Source organism: Gigantopelta aegis, unplaced genomic scaffold, assembly GCF_016097555.1.
Source record: "Gigantopelta aegis isolate Gae_Host unplaced genomic scaffold, Gae_host_genome ctg2075_pilon_pilon, whole genome shotgun sequence".
Classification (NCBI taxonomy): Eukaryota; Metazoa; Mollusca; class Gastropoda; order Neomphalida; family Peltospiridae; genus Gigantopelta; species Gigantopelta aegis.
The window spans coordinates 35334-59383 of record NW_024532841.1 but is presented as its reverse complement, the minus strand read 5'-3'; the positions used below and the strand labels follow the sequence as shown (position 1 = coordinate 59383).

At 33.4% G+C, this 24050-nt stretch overlaps 2 protein-coding genes across 2 annotated transcripts; one reads left to right on the top strand and one right to left on the bottom strand.

Annotated features, from left to right (window-relative positions):
• Positions 1–1950: 1950 nt before the first annotated feature.
• Positions 1951–4266, bottom strand: LOC121391317 (glycine-rich cell wall structural protein-like). Its single transcript, XM_041522986.1, has 5 exons — positions 4156–4266; positions 3441–3475; positions 2781–2907; positions 2167–2257; positions 1951–2111 (listed from the first exon to the last, which is right to left on the bottom strand). Exons 1-5 carry the CDS (start codon positions 4264–4266, stop codon positions 1951–1953), a joined length of 525 nt encoding a protein of 174 aa, XP_041378920.1.
• A 778-nt stretch (positions 4267–5044) lies between these two features.
• LOC121391316 (coiled-coil domain-containing protein 22 homolog) lies at positions 5045–23451 on the top strand. Its single transcript, XM_041522985.1, is given in 14 exon segments — positions 5045–5094; positions 5180–5351; positions 5506–5622; positions 6486–6536; positions 6871–6986; positions 21141–21354; positions 21828–22031; positions 22321–22413; positions 22471–22734; positions 22791–22898; positions 22949–23044; positions 23113–23172; positions 23226–23300; positions 23368–23451. Coding segments are annotated over 14 exon segments (1704 nt in total).
• Positions 23452–24050: the final 599 nt, after the last annotated feature.

Below are 24050 nucleotides of genomic sequence, written 5' to 3'. Positions count from 1 at the left end.
AAGTAGTTCAAAAATAAACAATAATATAATTTTAAGAAAATGACACTTGATACAAAGACATAACAAAAAAAAACCCAACTATATTACATTATATAATACATAATTTAAAATGTCATCAATTAGTTTGTTAATGAAAGCCCCACCCACATTATCCCACCTTAGCAGAACTGGTTCCTTGGTCGTCATCATCTGATTCATCGTCATCGGCAACTAATTTATATTTTGAAAAATGCTCCACCTAAAAAAAATTATATCAATTTCAAATTTAACAACCTAATGTGACACCACCTTATAGTAAGGTTTGACCACACACATACCTCAAATATACATGTTCCTGTATCAGGAATGTAATCTTGAAATGTGGCTCCAATTTTTGATGATGACCTCTTTAATTTTGTAACATAATCCATTTGAGCTAATCTCCAGGATCCTTAATAGGTTGACGTGTGGTCTTACATATCGGCCAGTAACCAGAGAGTTGGACTTGAGCTCTCTTATTTAAACCCACACCAACTTGAGGCTTGAGACTATCATCGGATTATAAACAGTGACCTCCTTAGGATAAATGGACACTGCAGAGAGAGGGAGAGAGAGAATGACAACTTGCCACACATAAAGATAGACAAGAGAGAGAATAACTACAATATGGACAATGTGTCCATATGAACAAAAAACAAAACAGACAGACAGACATCTTCCTTACCTAACTCGTCCAGATTCATACCAGTGCATCTGTCTTTCCAATAAATATAATCTCACCACATCCAGTCTTACCAACAGTGAAGTCCTCATAATACAGTTACCATCTTGGTCAACCAACTGCTCTAGTTCATCAAGTGGTGGGCGGGTATAATATTCAGGTTTAGTTAGTATCACTGTGGTTGTTGCTTGAAGGGGTCGTGAAGAGGGAGTAGGGAGGGGAGAATCTGTGATAGTGTAAGTGGATGTGGTTGAAGAGACAGTCTGTTTCTCCTCCTCCTACTCCAAGTTTCGTTCATTGTATTGTCACTGGTGGAGTAGGACGTCTAGAAAGGACAAAAAAATTCAGCAATAAAAGTAAACAAAAGACTCAGACTCAAAACTTACACTGGAGTGGGTTTGTGGATAGGTTTAGAACCAGGAACACCCAAAACCAATTCTGGACTCTCGACCTTGTCATTTGTCTTGCCAGCTGAAAACAGGGTGTGCTGGAAAAGCAGGTTTAGTTAAGATACAGTAGTAGATGTGGATAAAGGAGTTGGAACACCATTTGAAAGAGGAGATTCTGAAGTAGGAGGAGCCATAGAAACAGGTACAGGAGGTGTCTCTTTAGGTTTAGGTTTGATAATAAGTTTCTTGATACTTGAACGAGGCACAAAAAGACTCATTCCCAGATATAGAATCATTCAGACCATCAAATATAGCATTTTTATCTTTCTTTGACTGGGTGTGAGTTTGAGTGATACTGGATGAAATTTGGCTGAAGGACGAATGTTGAGTGTTTAGTAATGAGGAGAAGCTGAGGATGTAGATGAAGAGATCTTAGAAGACACTGGTGTGTTATCTCTAGCCTTCTTAGTTTTATCTGATTCCTATAACAAGAAATTTAATGCTGTAGTCATGGTAAACAATGGGAGCTATCCAAATAATAACTTGTATTCTTTTATAATACAATTAGAGTATTTTACTTACATTGAGAGCTGTTCTAAATAAAGGTGAGTCACCAAAAGGAGAACTAGCCAAAATTTGTAACTGTTGTTGTATTTGAGCCTGTTGTTGTTGGGTCGTAAGATTTTGAAGAGGATTCTGGGTCCTGTAAATATATAAAATTCATAACTTGTCAATGTTCATTAATTAACTCACATTGGATTTGTATATCCCATGCCAAGTCCTTGACCACCTAATCCTATAAAACATGTACATGTTGTCATAGCAACAACAATGAAGCTGAAATCTTACCTCCACTTAAACCTAATGTTCCAGTTGTTCCTCCTCCAAGTCCCATTCCTGTTCCCGAGAGGCCGAGACAGTTCCAAGACCACCAGGCTGACCAATCCCCAATCCAGTACCTGTACCAAGACCTGTACCCATACCAAGGCCAGTTCCTAATTGACCAGTCTGAGTACCAAGTCCTAAAACACGAGAATACGGTACATGTACATATAGAAGTCAAGACTCAAAACACACCTCCTCCTCCTATACCAGTTCCCAGACCCCCTCCTCCAAGAGGTTGTTGAATATTCCCCTCCAAGGGCACCAGCTTGTGTTCCAATACCACCTAAAAAGAATGAGAAAGGTTAAGTAAAAGTATTATATAAAACTGACCTCCAAGTCCTCCTGCCCCTAGACCAGTCCCAAACCTCCAATCCCTCCCATTCCCATACTAGTCTTCAGACCCCCACCAAGCTACAAGATGAGATAGAGTAATACTGTACGAAAAACATATAATATATTACTTGTCCTTGGGCACCCAGACCCCCCTCATTACAGCACTCATCCCTCCTAGCCCACCAGTAAACAGACCCACCAGATGTTCCACCAAGACTTGTTTGCCCCCCAAACAAATGTTCCGGATGCCCCCATGCCTCCTAGTCCACTACCTCCAGACAATCCACCCATTCAGAAAACAATCCACTTTGTTGACTTGTAGGATTAAGGAGACCTCCCCCGGCTATTCCACCACCTAATCCTCCAGGTTTACTTGTAGGAAAGAGGCCAGTTTTATTGACTCCACCCCCAAACAATCCAGTACCTTGTTGACCAGTATTAAATAATCCACCTGCTTTAAAGATATATCAAACATTTTTAGGTTTGCGATCTCCTTTCTTACTTGCTCCTCCTGCTCCACCAGAAAACAGACCAGTTCCACTGGCTCCGCCCATTAGACCACCAGCTTGAGAAGTAAGATTCCACCAGTTCCAGCTGAGCCTTTACGATTACAAGAATAATCCTCAAATCTCAGTTCCTATAAATGTACAGTGTATATATTATATCTATCAATCCATCTATCTATGTTTCATTAATTCATACTTACCTCTAAACTTTTATTCTCATATTGTTTCATACCAGTAATACAATGGAGGAGAGTATAAATATTAAATGATACACCAGATTTAATCATGACATCATTTCCTTTAATAGGCTATAGAACAAGAAAATTTTAATGTCATTTATAACTAGATAGCTATCTACATTCCATGTTGTTTACATATTATGTACACCAACACAATATTTGGTAGGGATTAACTAATAATTAAATCATTATGGAGGGTCATGATATATTTAAAACCAGCTGATAGAGCACTCAATAAAATTATAACAATCACAAGTTATTATATATAATTACATAATATAACTTAGCAACCTCAATACACAAACACACAGTAATTATTCATAACCACAAGATATAGAAGATAAGGTAATACTTACACCATATGCTAAGGGGGGTACCAATAACTCACCTCCACCCATCCCCATAGCCCAAGGCCAACTCCACCTAATACATGAAAAGAACAGTCAATAAATTATAAAGTACAGAAAGGGGAGGAGCCTTGTTACACAAACATGCAGAAAAGTCACATGATCTCGCTCACCTCCAAGGCCACCTAAACTTGTACCTCCACCTAAACCTAGCCCTCCTGTTCCTAAACCAAGTCCAGCCTGAGATGTTCCGACTGCACCTCGATTGAAAAGAGGAGTAGAAAAGGCTCCAGTGCTAGCCACCCCCATACCCGGCCACACCCCCATATCCAAGTCTGTTTCCTGTTAATCCACCTCCTCCTCTCCAAGACCAGCTGGAAAAATGAAAAACAATAAATGTTTATATTATAATGAGGTAACTGCTATGTTATAATGAGACAACTGCTATGTTATATATGTTTGTGGGGGACGACAAAAATTTATCACTGTCAGAAAAAAGTGTTACAGGAATGAGAAAAATTAGAACTTCTCATAAATTATGGACACATTCTAAATTTATAGGAACCAAATAGATTAGAACCTGTTGTAAATAAAGAATTTACTTTAACTTTCAGGACACTAGTTATAGCAGTTATAAAACAGCGCCTTGGGTATTAATTAGTTATTAATTGTTTACCAGAACTAGAAATAGGACTTTGAAAAAGACCACCTCCAGCTAGACCACTTGAGCTAGCTCCAACTCTCCGCCCCCTAAACCACTTCCAAATCCAAATAGTCCAGATCCTTGTTGATTCTGTTGAGTTGACCAAACATGCCAGCACCACCTCCAAGACCACTCCCACCTAGACCTCCAGTTGCCCCAAACATACCACTTTGTTGACTTGTAAATAAACCTGCCCCTAAAAATAGATGGATAAAGTAAATGGACGCATGGTTAAAAAAATGGATGAATAAATAAATTACAAGATAATACATTGTAAATTAACAAGTTAGGTACCTACCTGTTGAAGACATTCCACCTGAGAACATACCAGTATTACCGCCAATACCCAGTTCCCAACTCCGCCTCCTCCTCCAAGTCCAAGATTACCAGGGGTCTGTCCACTAAAGAGACCACCCCCTCCTATCCTCCACCTCCTGCATTAAAATTGAAAAACATAACATAGTGTCTTTGGGGTTAAAAATGAGGGCTGTTTAAACATAGTTTCTTATATTTTCAAGCACCACACACACATAGACTATATATAGTACAGTATATTACTATATAGTACAGTATATTACTATATATAGTATAGTATAGCTAGGTAGTTAGCAGGTACTTACCAACTCCTGGGAACATTGGTGAAGGACAGATAAAAAAAATCAAGATAGCTAATAACAGATAAATTCCTTGTTTGCAATAACTTTATACTTTTCTGCAAAGAAGAAGATATAAAACTTATTGTTGACAAGTTCTTCCTCGATACTGCAAGTAAAAAGACAGTTTCAGAAAAGTCAACAAACACCAGTTATAACTGCCATGCCACTAAAATTGAGCTGCGCATGCGCAGTCAATAGAAGGTGTGGCTGAACATGCATTTTAAGTAACTGCTATTCATGTGACATTTTTACAAATATTGGGGAGAAGAATTATTACACCTTAGCAATGGAAGAGGTTGATGGCATCATTATTGCAACACTCAGAGATGTAGGATGGTAAGATATCGTCATTAAATAATACTAATAATCTTCACAATTAATAACTTATTGCCACGCCCTCTTTTTTCTCCCTTTCTTCAAGTGAGTTTGAAGAAGATGTGACAAGTCTAACTCAATTTTCACCTGATATGGTAGTAGAAGCTTCTGTGCGTTGTTTGAGGATTATCATTCCAGAGTTTGAAAGCTCCACCCATCTTCCTGAGGCAATGTCTGCTCGTTATCGTATGTGTACTGGACTGGCCAATACTTGTCAAGTTAGTTAAATGGATAGATAGATAGATAAATGGACATATGAATTGATAATTGGACTGATGAAATGGATAAGATAGAAGTTAATTAATTAATAGTTAAACAAACATTAGATTAATTGATCAATTAATGGACATATTATATGATATTTCTATATAGAACTTAGGATATCAAGCTGAAGTGGGTTATCAAACATTTTTGTATTCAAGTGTTAAAGATTGGCGTAAACTCCTCATGTTTCTACTGGAGAAATTGCCGAAGGAAGTGCTCAAGGAGGTGATGAACAAACGGAACTGGTATTCTACTTTCTCGTAGTATAGCATCTGAAATAGCCACATCACTTCAAACACATGGACACCATCTTATTGTAAAAGAAGGTCAACACGATGGTCATCATCTACAACCTGGAATATTGAGGTAGTGTTACTAGGTAGTAATCTTTCTGTTTATCCATTCATCCATTTCTATAGGGTTCAAAACAGCTTACATTCTTTCCATTCTACTAATATACAAGCTCCAGCTGGTACTGGAGACCTCCAAGTCAAGATACCTAAAAGGTCTGTAGTCACCATGACTATCACATGACTTAACAATATGATCCAATAGAGGTGAAACTATACTATTCACAAAATTTACCCATATGTTGTGGCCCAGCCAAGGGTCAGGGAGGATGTACTGTCATCATTGTTAGCTAAGAATGCTAGAGAAGTTGCTGCTCAGCAAGAATGGGAAACAGAATGGAACCAAACTGGACTAGCATCTCGTCTCTCTGAAGAAGTTAGTATGAACATATAGCCAATGATAAACTACAATATCCATCCATTCAGGATACTATATGTCCATTGTTCTCTACTTATGTATCCATTTCATGTACTCATGTATCCATTAGGAATACCGAGCACGTAAAAAGCAGCGTCTTCAAAAGAAATTATCAGAACAGTTACGTGCTCACAATAAAATGGGACAAGGTTCAGGACCCCTTGGATTAGGGTCTGATTTAAGTCAAATAATGTCGTCATTTCTTGAGCGATCTGGAGGTCAACATGGAAAAGCTCTCGCTTCCAACATGCTGAGAAGTTACAGTTGCTAAAGTAGTACTTGTTAGATAAACTATTTAATTGATCTTCCTTAATTCATAGGAAGATGAGGCTCCATCTGCTATGGAAGCCACCTCTGAAGAGGACTCCAACGTCAAAGAGAGGAGGAGTTGACTGCTTTACAAAAATCAACTATCTGAATTGACATCACGTTTTGAGACATTGGAACTGAATATGAAGAAATATATAGCTGGTATGAATCTGTGTTTGACCTATTGACCTTTTAACCTTTGACCTTTACAGGCATTGAACAAATGCAGGAACAAGTGAGGCAACAATCAGCTAAAAATAAAGAGGAGGAAGATGCTATCGTATTAAGAAAGGGACGTATGATCTTCTGCCTAATGCTGATGAAAATATTGCTAAATTAAAGGTTTTTAATGCACTAATTTAAAACCCTGTTTATCAAACTGGTTTTTTGTTTTAGGAACTGGTACAGTCAAGTTCTGATCGACTTGTTAAACTGGCTGGTAAGTGGGAGGAAGTACGAGGACCTTTGATACGAGATCTTCGAGAGTTAAAGTCAAATCTGATACCACAGAGGTCAGGAAATTGTGTTGTGTAGAGGGTTAATAATTTTCTCTGTAGTTGGAGACACAGGAGCTTCTAGAGGAGATCAGATTACTTAGAGAAAATGAAAGAAGTTGCAGATGAAACAAGATATAAGATGAATTGTATAAACAACTGGTAAGAGAAATGGATGAATGATGGACATGTCATTTATTTTGCTTTAGGTCGGAGAGTTTTGAGCGTATGACAAAGGGACACAAGTAGATCAGCATATACTCGTCGTATTATGGAAATTGTAGCTAACATACAAAAACAAAAGAAGAGAGATTAACAAGGTAGAAGAAATGACTTTGTTCCTCATACTCTCTCTTTCTCTTTCATTTAGATATTAACAGATACCAGACGTGTTCAAAAGGAGATTAACCCAACTTTCTGGAAAGTTAGATCGTACTTTCAAAGTAACAGATGAACAGATATACAAAGTAGTATTGTACTAGTTATTATATACTAAACAATTGTTATAATATTTGACTTCATTTATTTCTATAGGATGTAAGGAAAGATGAAGCTAGACGATCAGCATATAAATTGTTAGCTAGTATTAGAGATGTAAGTCACATGAGAGTCATGTGACAATATTGTTAGTGTTTGTGTTTATTTAGAATTGTAATAAAAGTGGGTCAGTTCTATTCAAGAAACTGGTCAAATTAAACGTGAACAAAGAGATTTAGAAGAACAGGTAAGAATTAAAATAGATAGACAGATAAAATGGAGTGATCATTTTAATGTTGTCTTTTTCAGATTGATAGAGAGAGTGGTAAGAAGGTCACTTCTAATCTTGAGAAAATAATGTCTGATTATCAACAAATGAAGAAGGAGAATAGTCAGCTGGTGGCTCAATTGAAAGCCTCTTAGAAAAATTATAGAACACATCATTAATAGTTATTGATTGTATGTAGTGTGTGTGGAATGATACTATGAAATATGTATATCTCTAACTTAAGGGGAAAGGGATCTTTATTAATATTGAGTTCAGTTGTAAAATATAGTAAACTTTCTAGAGTGTCTTTCCAATAAAATGAACTCACTTCTAAGTGTAAGTTTTAAAAAATTCTTCTATGGCAGCCATGCCCCCCTTTTGCAATAGCTCCTCCTGGAATGATACCCTCTCATTCATGACAAACCATGTCAGTTGATGTATTCTCTGACCAACAAGAAAAGAACACAACAATTAATATAGTTTTATACATTCATTGCAACAAACAAAATTTAGCTGAGCCAACTATATTAAGCCAGCTGTTCCAATATTATTATAACAATTGTTATAATTCACTTAAAAATAGATATAACTTTAATTTAAATTAGTTATTAATTTCATTTTATTAACTTTCATTCTTTATTTACTTTCTTTAGTTCACTGCAAAATATTTTGACAAAAATTTCTAATCCTTTTCCTAAAAAGATCTGAAGAGCTTCTCCTATAAACAATATCTAAATAACATAGTCAGTTAGTATAGGTACATATATTAATAGTAACTAACCTTCTCTGCTACTCTCATAGGAAGATAACAAGGTAAGAGAGAAGGATTGATTTGATAAACTAGAGAGTCCCCTCAACTGATAAACTGCCAAATACATACACCTGTTCTCTCTCTCTCTCTCTCTACCTCCTCATTTTTCTTCTTCTTTGGCTTCTATAGAAGGGAACAGGTTCTATGAAGAATTCCTTACAGTCATCTTTAAGTAGTCTATGAATTATCCAACTAGATAGCTGTTTATATAGGACATCATGACATGTGTACAGGAGACATATATAATGACAATATGATATGTAATATTGAGTAATATCTGTTTATGTATCTATAGATACATCTATTTATCCATTCTCCATTCTATCAATCCATTTACCTCTCATATGCTGCTTTAACTGATGGTATCCCACAAGAAGATCTATCATATAAATACTAAGTATATGACAACCATGGAGCTAATATAATATCAATAACTAATACAATATATTAACACTATATAAATTACCTTTTATCTTAATATATGTTTAATAGTAGTATCTAATGATGATAAGAGAAAAATCATACTATAAAATGAGTGAGAAAAGAGTTAAAATAAATGAATGGATAGATAGATGGACAATGGATGAATGGATAAATTGGATAGAAGGATAGATGAACTGATGGATATATGGTTTGATAATGGATAAATGATAAGATAAGATGGACAGACCAATGTTGTAACAATAGGTCATGTTTGTAAACAAACTTACTTCATCATGTTATATCTGAAGAACTCACTAGATCTCAAACTGACTGGATCTCTGAGGAAAGAAAAGACACAATTGTTGTTATGTTCCAGTAAATATCAAGTTCACAGGTCACAGAACATCAAGAAATATTTCTCAACTAACTGGAGGATGAAAATGTTCCACTGTTAATGATAACTACCTGTAACTAATAGTTTTCATTATTACCTGACTAGAACAGACATCATATGAACTTTTGACATAACATTCCTTTGTCTCATCCTCTTCCTACAGTCTGTAGTCTGTTTAAACACAATACTCTTAGCGCCATCTTTACTGCGGGTTTGCATTTTTCCATAGTTACAGACCACACCCATTAAAGTAGCAGCTGTCAATTGTCAAAGTAGAGAAGTTGAGTTTTTTCTAGAGAAGAAGTGAATTATAAAAATTGTTAACTTTGTTAGAAGACAAAGAACTGGAAACTAAAGTATTTAACTAATAATTGACTTATTGGAATTTAAATAAATTATTTTCAGTAAAAATTACAATGACAATAGTACAAAAATAACTAATAATTAACGGAGATAATTATCATTAACAAACAAATTCTTCAAACTATTATTTTTAACAACAACATTTTGTAATTGTTGTTTACCAAATTTAGTAATTTTAGGACAGCCAGCGAGCCATAGTATTTGTATTGTGTTATTGTTAATGATGAGGTTAGAGAGATGAGGTATATCATTATCAGTAATGTTTAGTGTCATAAAACAAGTATAATCTCTTAATTATTTATTACCAGTTACAGCTGTTGTTAGTAAGTGGTAAGTATTTGGTAAGAAAGGTGAGGAGAGAAGAGATAGGTACTCCATTGTTTTGTTATAAGTTACTACTTGTGATAGTTGACTGATACAGTTAATATCAAATGAGAGTGTTATATAAATTAAGTCCCCTCACTTGACATTCATTAATATCAGTTAATACTGTTAGTAAACTTGAGGAGATAATGTGTTGAGTTCAATCCACCATGTTGTATGTTGTTGTCTCTTTAATTGATGTATCACTTCTTTACATTCCGCCACAGTAGATGAAGTAAAGTATAACACCATCACTGTACCACTTAACACTTCCCAGTGTCTCCTATAATAAAACATAGTTACTATATAATATTTACACACACAACAATAGCTATACACACACTCTAACATGCTCATCTACGATTGTCAAGGCCTAACGAAGAAGACGACGCCATTACTAATGTTAGGTTACTATACCAACGATGTACGGAGATGAACGGATTCTACAAAATGGACTTAAATTTACTGAGTGTTATACTAATAATTTACTGAATTAGATGACCTGAGCCAGAATGGTGGGGACGTCACTATGTACTACTGAGACGAACACACAAGGTACTGAACTGTCAGATAGACGTCAGTGAGGATGACTCAGTTAGTTATGTACTAGTCAAGATTATTTTACAAGAAGCAACAGTCAAGCATAAATCATTCCTCTATCTTGTGGACATCTTTTATAATACAATGGTAGTCCTAGGTACTAATGTCAATTCATAACTTTCTAATACTCTTACCAAATTTCAAACTTTCAAAGTCGAGTCCTCTCCTGACAACCATCCACTTCTCTTGATGTCATTTTTTTATGACATAACCCACAAGAACAAGATTTATTGTATTTTTCATAATCAATCTAACTATCCTCCCAGGTTTCTTAGCTATCTTATGTATATCCTGTGGTTCTCAAAGTAATAGTGGAAGATGAGCTGCTCCTTTGATCCATTGTTAGATAAACTATTGTACATTTTTATAATTTTTTTATAAATTAAAGTGATATTATTCTAACTTACAGATTTGCCAATAAATTTGATACAACAAGAAAAGAAAATCAACTCTATACACACACATCATGTGGTCTTTTATTTACATGTGATAACTAAAGAATAATACCACAAACATTTAAGTGTATTATTATGTATATCCACTTACACCCACTACTAATTACTGGTGGTAAGGTGAACACAAATAGACTATAGTATATCTACATATCAGGGTTGGGGTCAATTACATGACGATTATGATAATACAGTGATTACAGTACAGTTATTGGGAAAAAAGCATGATTATGATTATGATTGTAGAGTGATCATTATGAAATTAAACTACATCATCAAATAACTTAGTATTACATTGGATAAACATCAGTTTTTTCAAACAACTCATCAGATAAACAGCACCTGTCTCTCTCTCTCTCTATTATATATAGGTTTTTGGACATTCAGCTGCAAACATACAAGCTGTTAGCTGTAATCAATCTAATCACATGTTCTTTCATGCAATCATTTCATGAATATAGACCCGTAAATGCTAATACAGACAACATGTACTTGTTCCATATACTACTTACAAAGGATACTGTAATTACTGTAATCACTTGTGATTACAGTAATTACTTTGTCTGATTATAATTACTGATTATATTGTTTCTGGAAAGTTTATTACAATTATAATTATAGCAAAAATATAATTGATTGTAATCAATTATAATTACGATTGTAATCGACCCCAATCATGATACATATATATGTAGTACTAAATAGTTGAGGTACTGGAATGTCCTCCATTTTAATTTTATAAAATGACTTTTAAAACTTATATTAACCCAATCATACAGTGTAGCATTGAATTTGATCTCCTAGTTTCCACATTATACTCAAGCTCTTAAGGTATCTTGAAGTAAACAATAACATGGACTATATGAACTGGTACATGTGTAGGGTATTATTATGACAGAGATCATCATAGAGATCTACTATAGAGTACTAGGAAATATTTGATAGATAGAATTTTATTGTTACTAAGCCATCAGTGATGAAACCATTACTTGAATTACCATGTCAAGGACAGGTATGATGAATGTAAGTAACTAATGTAATAGACTATGTGTCCAATGAATTAATTTCACATTCAGTTGTTGCTTGTGAAATCATCCAATTCAAAATTATCATGTGTCATAGTAATGTGCTGTATAACTGTAAGCTAGTACACAATTAACCACAGTCCTTTAAACCTTAATAAACTTATAATGACAGCTTACTTGGTAGTTCTTCATCATCTAATGGATTCTTGTTGAGTGTCCTCCTCATTTGTATCTTTTGACGTTAACTGAGTAATGACCTTTCTTTCTCTGTCAATTGAAAATTTAGTAAACTAATCATCTCCAAATAATATTAGAATCTCTTACATTTACAATACATGTATAATAAATTAATTTATATTGTATGTATAAATTTGAAAAATAAGAATGATATATTTTCTTTGACATTCCATCTCTAAAGCATGCTGAGTGCTATACTCAAAGTTTCTTCTAAACAGTCACTTTTGTCCATATATTTCCTGACATCACATTAAATACCTTAATTTGGGCCACATCAACGTAGGTACTATTGCTAACTACAACATTGTTTTTTCTTAATTTTATCTCTGTACATATGAATAGTACATTAGAAATTATAAAATAGTACTGTCTTAAATATATCAGACATACATATCCTCCACGATATCTCTATTAGAAGCCACTGGTCCCCTCCACTGAAGGATACAATCTTGAAACATCAAAGCACTTGCACACTTAGATTTCAATGTACATTACAAGTTTGTAGTACATTACATTGTTCATATTATGTATTGTGTACTGTTTCTTTTATTATATGAAATCCCAAACTCTCATAGAATCCTCCATAGACAAAACCTACCAACTCTAAACACTCCATCCTCTTTTAATTTTATCAACTAATACAGTAGTCAAAGTGGGATATACCATGTATTAAAAGCTATTACAGTATATTGTATTACTTCCTTTATGGAAACAGTCTGGATCACACATACCCTATGTTGTGTATTGTTTAACATGCAGGAGTCAGTAATTTACCCTCTGAGAAATGTATTCATTATGAATGTCACACACACTTCTTACTGACTACACTTGTAGCCTCTATTGTACTTCTACTATAATCCTCTCTCTCTCTTAAATGAGCTTCCTTTTCTTTTCTCAAAGAACTACCTTAATTTTTCAATTACATATTTGGTTTATGACATCAATCTAACCTCCTTCCCAGGTTTCTTAGCTATCTTATGTATATCCTATGGCTCTCAAGTAATAGTGGAAGATGAGTTGTTCTCTTGATCCATTGTTCACTTAAAGATAAAATATTGTACATTTATTAAAATTAATGATATAATTCTAACTTATAGATTTGCCCATAATTTGTTCTCACAAGAAAAGAAAATCAACTCTATACACACACAACACATCATGTGATCTTTTATTTACATGTGATAACTCAAAGAATAACACAATAAACAATTAAGTTTGTATTATGTATACTACTTACACCCACTACTAATTACTGGTAGCAAGATGAACACAAATATACTATAGTATATCTACATATCAGGGTTGGGGTCAATTACATGACCATTATGATAATACAGTGATTACAGTTACAGTTATTGGGAAAAAAAGCATGATTATGATTATGATTACAGAGCGATCATTATGAAATTTAAACTACATCATCAAATAACTTAGTATTACATTGGATAAACATCAGTTTTTCAAAAGCACCCTGTCTATATATATAGACTTTGGACATTCAGCTGCAAACATACAAGCTGTAATCAATCTAATCACATGTTCTTTCATGCATCATTTCATAAATATAGACCACCAAATGCTAATACAGACACATGTGTACTTGTTCAATATACTACTTACAAAGGATACTGTAATTGATCTAATCACTTGTGATTACAGTAATTACTTTGTCTGATTATAATTACTGATTATATTGTTTCTAGAAAGTTGATTACAATTATAATTATTAGCAAAAATATAATTGATTGTAATCAATTATGATTAGATTTGTAATCGACCCCAACCAGATACATATATATAGTATATATACTGCATGTGGCTAACCAATCAAATTGCTTTCCTATATAAATATATAACATATAAATTTCTATATCTTACTTTGACTAGTGATGTCTGCTGTTTCATGATCTGATGAAGTTAACTCATCCACTCTGTCATCTAGTTTGTCATCTAATGATAGCTGTTGTTGGCTAGGTAGTACCTTCTCAAAATTTTGACTTAACTGAAGATCATGTTGAATCTGATCACGCAAAAGCTCATGTGCTTCTGGATCACGGAACTTTATCACCTGAGACTGTGGCACTAAACAGATTATATTATATAAGAGAATATCAAGTAATTGTTTACCTTTCATGTTCTCCATCAACTGACTAATCTTTTCTTCTCTCTCCATTAACTGTAAAGTTAACAATGTTATCTTTTCTTGTAGCATCTCAATCTCTTCTTGATTCTCTACTAATACTTTATCAGTAGCTATAGAACATAACCATATATGGTATGTACTAATAACAGTACTATAGCTCACCTTCTTTATGTCTGGTTAACTTCTCTATCTCTAAGGTCTTTGCCTTACTCATTCTATCTAATAGTTTCATCTTCTCTGTTTACATTAGGTACATAGTTATATCTCAATAATGTACATGTACCTGATAAAGTGTTACTTGATGATTGATCTTGTGGTTCTTCTCTCTCCATACTGTGTGCTAGTACATAATAAAATATACAAAAATAATACAGTGTTGATTATTATTAGCTGTCAGTGAAAAGACATTTAACTATACAGAGGTATATATATGTAACCTGAGTATAAACTAGTTGTTGCTATGTAAATGATGTTGTTGAAGTAACAGTTTGTATATAGAAGAAACTATACAGATACAAATGTTGCTAAGCAACCATAAAACAGTGGGTCATTGCTTATTATATAATGTATTAACCAAACTCTGAACTTCTAAACCTAAACCCTAAATCTTAAACTTTGACAAAAATAATATTAAATATAACAAGATAAAATAGACTTTCACAATACATACTATATCATCTTAACAAACTATCTGCATGTTTATACTTACATTGTTTCTTTGATGGTGTTTCATATTCCAAATTATCATCACCTTTTCGTTTTATACCACTACTACTAGTATAAAAAGTTTCCATATGATACACTGGTTCATGTTCAATAGGATCTTCCATATACTTTATATTAGATAATGGTGACTGCATAACAATTGACTCACATAATTCCATGTCATCAGATTCTATTTTCATTTATAAAAAAAGGACAAAATTTGAAATTAATATTATATATTAATATTAATAATTATATATTAATATTATATTTGACAACATTAGGTAGTATCAGTCAGAATATATACAATAACTAACTTTGTTTTGTCTTTTCTCTCTCTAAAAGTTCATTAAGAACATCGCTTTTTCTTGTAGCAACTTAACAAGTAGAGATACTTCTGGTTTCTCACATATGATCTAATATGATCATAAAGTGAGAATATATTTAAAGTAATACTTACAATACAGTCACTAGATCAACATTAACTTTGTAAGATTGACTTGACTTGTCCCATTCATGTAAGTGAACAGCTTGGATTCATGAGAGCTATTCTCCAATACTACTGTAGGAAGACTAAATACTAATTCAATACAACCTTCATTGTAATCTCAAAATGTAATAATAGCACTACTATGAAAACCCAGTAATTTGGCAAGGTTACGTTGAATAGCTTTACTTCTTCATTTCCAGTAACATAGACATCTGCAGACACTTTAAGAAGAAGTTCAGTACGTTGAGATTGAGTGAGTGGGGGGAGGAGGACATGGTATTTGAAAATAGAGCGTTTTAAATAAGGAATGAGATGTATATCTTCATATTCTTTTAAACACTTCCTTTCAGATTCATCTCCTAAAATCTTACTATAACTTTAAGTGCATCATAGTTAGAGCCATGTACAGTGTTTGGACAACTCAAAAAACACATCAGATACACTGTCATCTCTTCTAAAAGTCAAAACACCATTGGTTCATGTGGATCCTTTTTGGAAGTGCCATAGCCTGCATACAATTGACTGAATATCTCTTGGGTGAACTTCACGCTTTCTAAATGATTGACATAAGTTGAGCAACAAAGGCAGCATAAGCTTCACGTACATCACGATTGTCATCCATTAGTTGGTTTCTTATTGCCTCCTGCTCACTCTCTGTTAAGTCTTTCCAGTTTGGATAACAATTTTTTGCTTTCTCTGGAGACAAGGTGAAACATTGTTGTTCGTGGCAATGATGATGTCATTCTCTTTGAAAGATATTTTAATATAGACTTAGCTATAAGACAATTTTCCATTTTCAAGAAAGCTTTTATTAATTCTTTGTAAGTAGCTGCATTCCCATTCTTTCTTTTTCCATGTCCACAACATCTCAATCTTCTTTTTACATCACTTTTATCACTTTGTGAATACTACGCCACTTTTCAGTTGATAAATTGAGACAATGACCAGCTGCTATATAGTCATCATTCATATGTTGTGAGACCTCAATGAAAACTCCATCATCACACTCTTTATCTAGTTCTTCATATGATAGACCATGTTGACTCCATAGAGTTGAAAGATCTAATGTACAAGAGATATACTAGCTTACAAAATGTATATTTTTTAAATTATATATTTACTAGTTATATCAGAGCTACCACTGTCTATGGGATATATTGAATAATGAGAATATCTCACTGGGCAAGGCCATGAGCATTCAGATTCATATTAGTACAATAATATAATAATACTTTAACAAATTTTATGATGATATTTAGATATCACAGCTGATCAATGTCTCAAAGTAATCAGTGTTTGACAATTTAAATGTGAAAGTTAAGTTCATATATGCACATGTAAAAATTAAATATTACTTTGCTAGTTACATTGTTATTAAATATTACAAACAAATTATATAATGAGGAATTTATATTAATAGTATAGTAACCACTTATGTAAACTACAAATTAGTTTTAAAATAACATATCAATTAGTACAGTGATAAAGTAAGGTAATAAACTTTGTATTATCTCTTGTTGTTTATAAGATACCTTCTTAAAACATGGAGAACAATGATACAATCATAGCTATCATATATAAATAGTTACAACTACCAGTACTGTATGTATCTCAATGGTACTTAGTGTATATCATATATATGTATACAAAACACTATTAGTGTCTTTGCTATGAATACTATTAATAGCTGTAATTAATACTTCACTATTTTTTTTTAACAGGAAAACCCCCACATATATAAATATTAAGCAATAATAGAAAGAATGATCACAAGGTCACACAAGAAATACTATACATTTACAAGTATAGTCATCATAGTATCAACTTGTATTCTAACATGATATTAGTCTTATCCCTAAACTGTAATACAGCCAGGTACTGGAGAAAAAGGTACCTGGTACATTTACTGTGAATATTATTAATATTACTGTATTTACTAGTTATAATAGAACTATAACAGGTATGGTATATATTACATACATAAGGTGCAGGGTTCAAGATCTCATGCAGTCAAGTAGAGTATTTAGCTAAATATATGGCTGATCAACTTTTTTATATCTAATGTCTTTGCCTTACTTCTTATTACAGGATCTAATTAGCACTTGATTCATTGAGAGTTTCTTCTGTTGTATATTATAATAAGTTTCATTTATACACACTAATTCAGTCACTTACTGATAGCAGGAATGTGATTTTTAACATTGTCTCGTATTGCTGAGCTAGACTCGTTTGTCCAACAGTTTCCATCTTCAATGTGTCCACAAGTTGTCTCCTTGTAGCTTGAGGACTAGTATCCAGCCACAGTTCATACATTTTTGATACTTGTAAGGAACAGGTTTGGGTAGCTCTTCAATTTCATTTAACTTTCTAACATCAAGTTGTCAAGTTGTGTTCCCATTATATACAGTTAGTACCTGATAGGAACATATTTACATAACTCAGCTAAAGTTGGTTTGCCATTTAATATTTCATCAAATGAACTATCTTCCGCCAGTAGCCATTCCCTAGCCTAGCGAGCTAGCCGATAACTTATCAAAAAGAGGAGGGGCTAGCTCGCTAGAACATTTAAACTATAAAAAAATATTTCAGGCCGTAGTAAATGTGTAGGAAACCGTCATATATGACTTCTATCATAACAATGAATATGACATTGTGGACAATACTAATAGGATCAAAGCTATATCCAACCCAATGACTCCAATAGGGCTTCCATATGAGTAGTACCAAGCACTGACAAAATACTGTCATGAAAACTATATATAGCTCAATCACCCTGAAGATGAAGCAGCTACCAAGTTTAAAAAGAGAAGAGATATAGATTAATATAGAATTGTATAAAAAATAATTGATAAAAACAATTGCAAGTAACTAACACATACAACATGTATACGTCCACAATATACGTCATGTGACAATCACATGATCATACAGAAATGATTAAACACTCTGTTAAATAAAACATTTTTAATAAAATTATTGTCTGAAATTAAATGTTATGATGTTGATCAAAGTTGATCAAACCCACCCTTCAAATATTGGGGGGAGGGTTTAGCCCTTCAGCCCCCCTTCATAGCCATGTACATCACAGCTAGTAGGACACTTGTTAAGCTACTTGAGGTTATCATCATTGAAACATATCAATTGAAGTCCAAGTTCTACTAATAGACTTTGTATTATCTCTTGTTTATAACTACCTTCCTAAACACAAAATGATATGATCATAGCTTCATAAGCTCCAACTTACCAACACTTATATAAATTGAGTCCACTTCCTTACTTAACTAAGACAACTTGAAAAATGAAAAACAATAAAACATTTATATTTTGAGGTAGTTATCATAGTTACCATATTGTAATGTTTGTAGTATAACAAAAATGTTGTCATTTATTGAAATATTATAGGAATAAGAAAAATTAGAATCTCTTATAAATATGGACACACTCTCTAATTTATAGGAACTGGAAAGCTAGACCTTCTCATAAATAATAAATATACTCTAACTTTCAAGACACTAGTTCTATAGTATATCACATTCACTTTGCCAGTAAAAAATATCATAACTTTCTAATAACTTGACCAAATTCAATATTTCAAAATCAAGTGGTCTCCTGACATCATCTGGTTCTCTTGACCTCATTTTTATATGATAGGACCCACAAGAACAAGATTTGTTGTACTTTTCATAAGCAAAGTATAGGAGAGTCCATTGATCACAAGGAATGTGATTCGTGAATTTGTTAATCAGTAAAATGGCTGCCGCTTGAAGAAGGAAACCAGTATGATCAGAAATTCATTCTAACTGTAAAACATTAATCATGTAGATATAAGTAAAGTACTTACTACAGTAGTTAATACATTTGTTCTTACAATAAAAGAAAATCAACTCTATACACACAGACATGTGGGCTTCTATTTTCATGTGAAAACTCAAACAATAACACCACAAGTATTTAATTTATGATATGTGGTATGTGTTATGTATACAATTACACACACTAAATAATTTCCAGTAGTACTGTAGAAACAAAGGAAAGTACTGTAGATTGGTGAAAAAGTTCAAATGTTGGACAATCATGAAAATAAACACTATAAGATTATACACATTGAAATATTTACAGTATGTTCAAATTTTTTAAACACTTTAATTTTTACATGAAACTTTTGCAACATGAAAGTTTCCAATCTAATGTAGTTTTTAAAAGGGCTCCTTAGTTATTATTTAGTTATTAAGTAATTTATTAACTATTTACCAGAGCTAGAAACAGGACTTTGAAAAAATAATTCCAGCTAGACCAATTAAGCTGCTTGACTCCACCCCCTAAACCACCTCCAAATCAAACAGTCCAGATCTTTGTTGATTCTGATGAGGTTGACCAAAACCACATCCAAAACCACTCCTCATAAAAACCACACCCACTTAGACCATCAGTTGTACCTAACATATCATCTGATTGACTTGTAAATGAACAGGTACCTAAAAAATGGATGAATGCAGAGAAATGGACACATAGTTAGAAAATGGATGAATAAATAATTAAAGATATTATATTATATAAAATTAATAGGAGAGGTCCCTACCTTGAAGACATATCACCTGAGAACATGTCAGTATTATTACCAATACCAGTTACAATTCCTGCTACTATTCCCATAACTCCACCTCCAAGTCCAAAAACATACACACATGGTTAATATATAGTAGAAAAAAAATATTACTAGGTAGTTAGCAGGTAGCTTACTAACTCCTTGGAATTTGTGAAGGACAAAGAAAAAAATCAAGATGGCTAACAAAATAGATACAAAGATCAGCACGTTATAGAAATGCGCATGACAATAGAGGTGTGGCTAAACATATATTTTGCTATCATGTGATACTGTTGCAAATATTGGAGAAAAAGAGTTAGACTGTAAACAATGGAAGAGGTTGATGACATCATTATTGCAACACTCAGAGATGTAGGATGGTAAGATATCGTCATTAAATAATACTAATAGTCTTCACAATTAATAACTCATTGCCCCACCTTCTTTCATCTCCCTCTCTTTCTTTGAGTAAGATGTTATGACTCCAACTTAAGATTCACCTTATATGGTAGTAGAAGCTTTGTGTGTTGTTTGAGGATTATCATTCCAGAGTTTGAAAGCTCCACCCATCTTCCTGAGGCAATGTCTGCTCGTTATCGTATGTGTACTGGACTGGCCAATACTTGTCAAGTTAGTTAAATGGATAGATAGATAGATAAATGGACATATGAATTGATAATTGGACTGATGAATGGATAAGATAGAAGTTAATTAATTAATAGTTTAAACAAAACATTAGATTAATTGATCAATTAATGGACATATTATATGATATTTCTATATAGAAACTTAGGATATCAAGCTGAAGTGGGTTACCAAACATTTTTGTATTCAAGTGTTAAAGATTGGCGTAAACTACCTCATGTTTCTACTGGAGAAATTGCCGAGGAGGAAGTGCTCAAGGAAGTGATGACCAAAACAGGAACTGGTATTCTACTTTCTCGTAGTATAGCATCTGAAATAGCTACATCACTTCAAACACCATGGACACCATCTTATTGTAAAAGAAGGTCAACACGATGGTCATCATCTACAACCTGGAATATTGAGGTAGCACAGTAATCTGTCTGTTTAACATCCTCCATTTATTTATCCATTCATCCTTTTCTAAGGGTTCAAACAGCTTACATTCTTTCCATTCTACTAATATACAAGCTCCAGCTGGTACTGGAGACCTCCAAGTCAAGATACCTAAAGGTCTGTAGTCACATGATTATCACATGACTTAACAATATGATCCAATAGAGGTGAAACTATACTATTCACAAAATTTACCATATGTTGTGGCCCAGCCGAGGGTCAGGGAGGATATACTGTCATCATTGTTAGCTAAGAATGCTAGAGAAGTTGCTGCTCAGCAAGAATGGGAAACAGAATGGAACCAACTGGACTAGCATCTCGTCTCTCTGAAGAAGTTAGTATGAACATATAGCCAATGATAACTACAATATCCATCCATTCAGGATAATATATGTCCATTGTTCTACTTATGTATCCATTTCATGTACTCATGTATCCATTAGGAATACCGAGCACGTAAAAAACAGCGTCTTCAAAAGAAATTATCAGAACAGTTACGTGCTCACAATAAAATGGGACAAGGTTCAGGACCCCTTGGATTAGGGTCTGATTTAAGTCAAATAATGTCGTCATTTCTTGAGCGATCTGGAGGTCAACATGGAAAAGGCTCTCGCTTCCAACATGCTGAGAAGTTACAGTTTGCTAAAGTAGTACTTGTTAGATAAAACTATTTAAATGATCTTCCTTAATTCATAGGAAGATGAGGCTCCATCTGCTATGGAAGCCACCTCTGAAGAGGACCTCCAACGTCAAAGAGAGGAAGAGTTGACTGCTTTACAAAATCAACTATCTGAATTGACATCACATTTTGAGACATTGGAACTGAATATGAAGAAATATACAGCTGGTATGAATCTGTGTTTGACCTATTGACCTTTTAACCTTTGATCTTTACAGGCATTGAACAAATGCAGGAACAAGTGAGGCAACAATCAGCTAAAAATAAAAGAGGAGGAAGATGCTTATCGTATTAAGAAAGGGACGTATGATCTTCTGCCTAATGCTGATGAAAATATTGCTAAATTAAAGGTTTTTAATACACTAATTTAAAACTTGTTTATCAAACTGGTTTTTTTTTGTTTTTAGGAACTGGTACAGTCAAGTTCTGATCGACTTGTTAAACTGGCTGGTAGGTGGGAGGAAGTACGAGGACCTTTGATACGAGATCTTCGAGAGTTAAAGTCAAAATCTGATACCACAGAGGGTCAGGAAATTGTGTTGTGTAGAGGTTAATAATTTTCTCTGTAGTTGGAGACACAGGAGCTTCTAGAGGAGATCAGATTACTTAGAGAGAAAATGAAAGAAGTTGCTGATGAAACAAGATATAAAGATGAATTGTATAAACAACTAGTAAGAGAAATGGATGGATGGATGGATGGATGGACATGTCATTTATTTTGCTTTAGGTCGGAGAGTTTGAGCGTATGACAAAGGACACAAGCAGATCAGCTTATACTCGTCGTATTATGGAAATTGTAGCTAACATACAAAAACAAAAAGAAGAGATTAACAAGGTAGAAGAAATGACTTTGTTCCTCATACTCTCACTTTCTCTTTCATTTAGATATTAACAGATACCAGACGTGTTCAAAAGGAGATTAACCAACTTTCTGGAAAGTTAGATCGTACTTTCAAAGTAACAGATGAACAGATATACAAAGTATGTATTGTACTAGTCATTATATACTAAACAATTGTTATAATATTTGACTTTATTTATTTCTATAGGATGTAAGGAAAGATGAAGCTAGACGATCAGCATATAAATTGTTAGCTAGTATTAGAGATGTAAGTCACATGAGAGTCATGTGACAATATTGTTATTGTTTGTGTTTATTTAGAATTGTAATAAAGTGGTCAGTTCTATTCAAGAAACTGGTCAAATTAAACGTGAACAAAGAGACTTAGAAGAACAGGTATAGAATTAAAATAGATAGATAGACAGATAAAATGGAGTGATCATTTTAATGTTGTCTTTTTCAGATTGATAGAGAGAGTGGTAAGAAGGTCACTTCTAATCTTGAGAAAATAATGTCTGATTATCAAACAAATGAAGAAGGAGAATAGTCAGCTGGTGGCTCAATTGAAAGCTTCTTAGAAAATTATAGACCACATCATTAATAGTTATTGATTGTATGTAGTGTGTGTGAATGATACTATGAAATATGTATATCTCTAACTTAGAGGGGGAAAGGATCTTTATTAATATTGAGTTCAGTTGTAAAATATAGTAAACTTTCTAGAGTGTCTTTCCAATAAAAATGAACTCACTTCTAAGAAATTAAGTAAGTTTTTAAAAAAATTTTGTATGGAAGCAGCCATGCCCCCTTTTGCAATAGCTCCTCCTGGGATGGTACTCTCTTGTTCATGACAAACCATGTCAGTTGATGTATTCTCTGACCAACAAGAAAAGAACACAACAATTAATGTAGTTTGATACATTCATTGCAACAAACAAAAATTTAGTTGAGCCAACTATATTAAAGCCCAGCTGTTCCAATATTATGTTATAATTTCACTTAAATAGATATAACTTTAATTTAAATTAGTTAATTAATTTCATTTACCAGCAATTAATTCTTTAATTTAGTTCACTGCAAAATATTTTGACAAAACTTCCTGATTTATTTTCTTAAAAAGATCTGAAGAGTTTCTCCTATAAACAA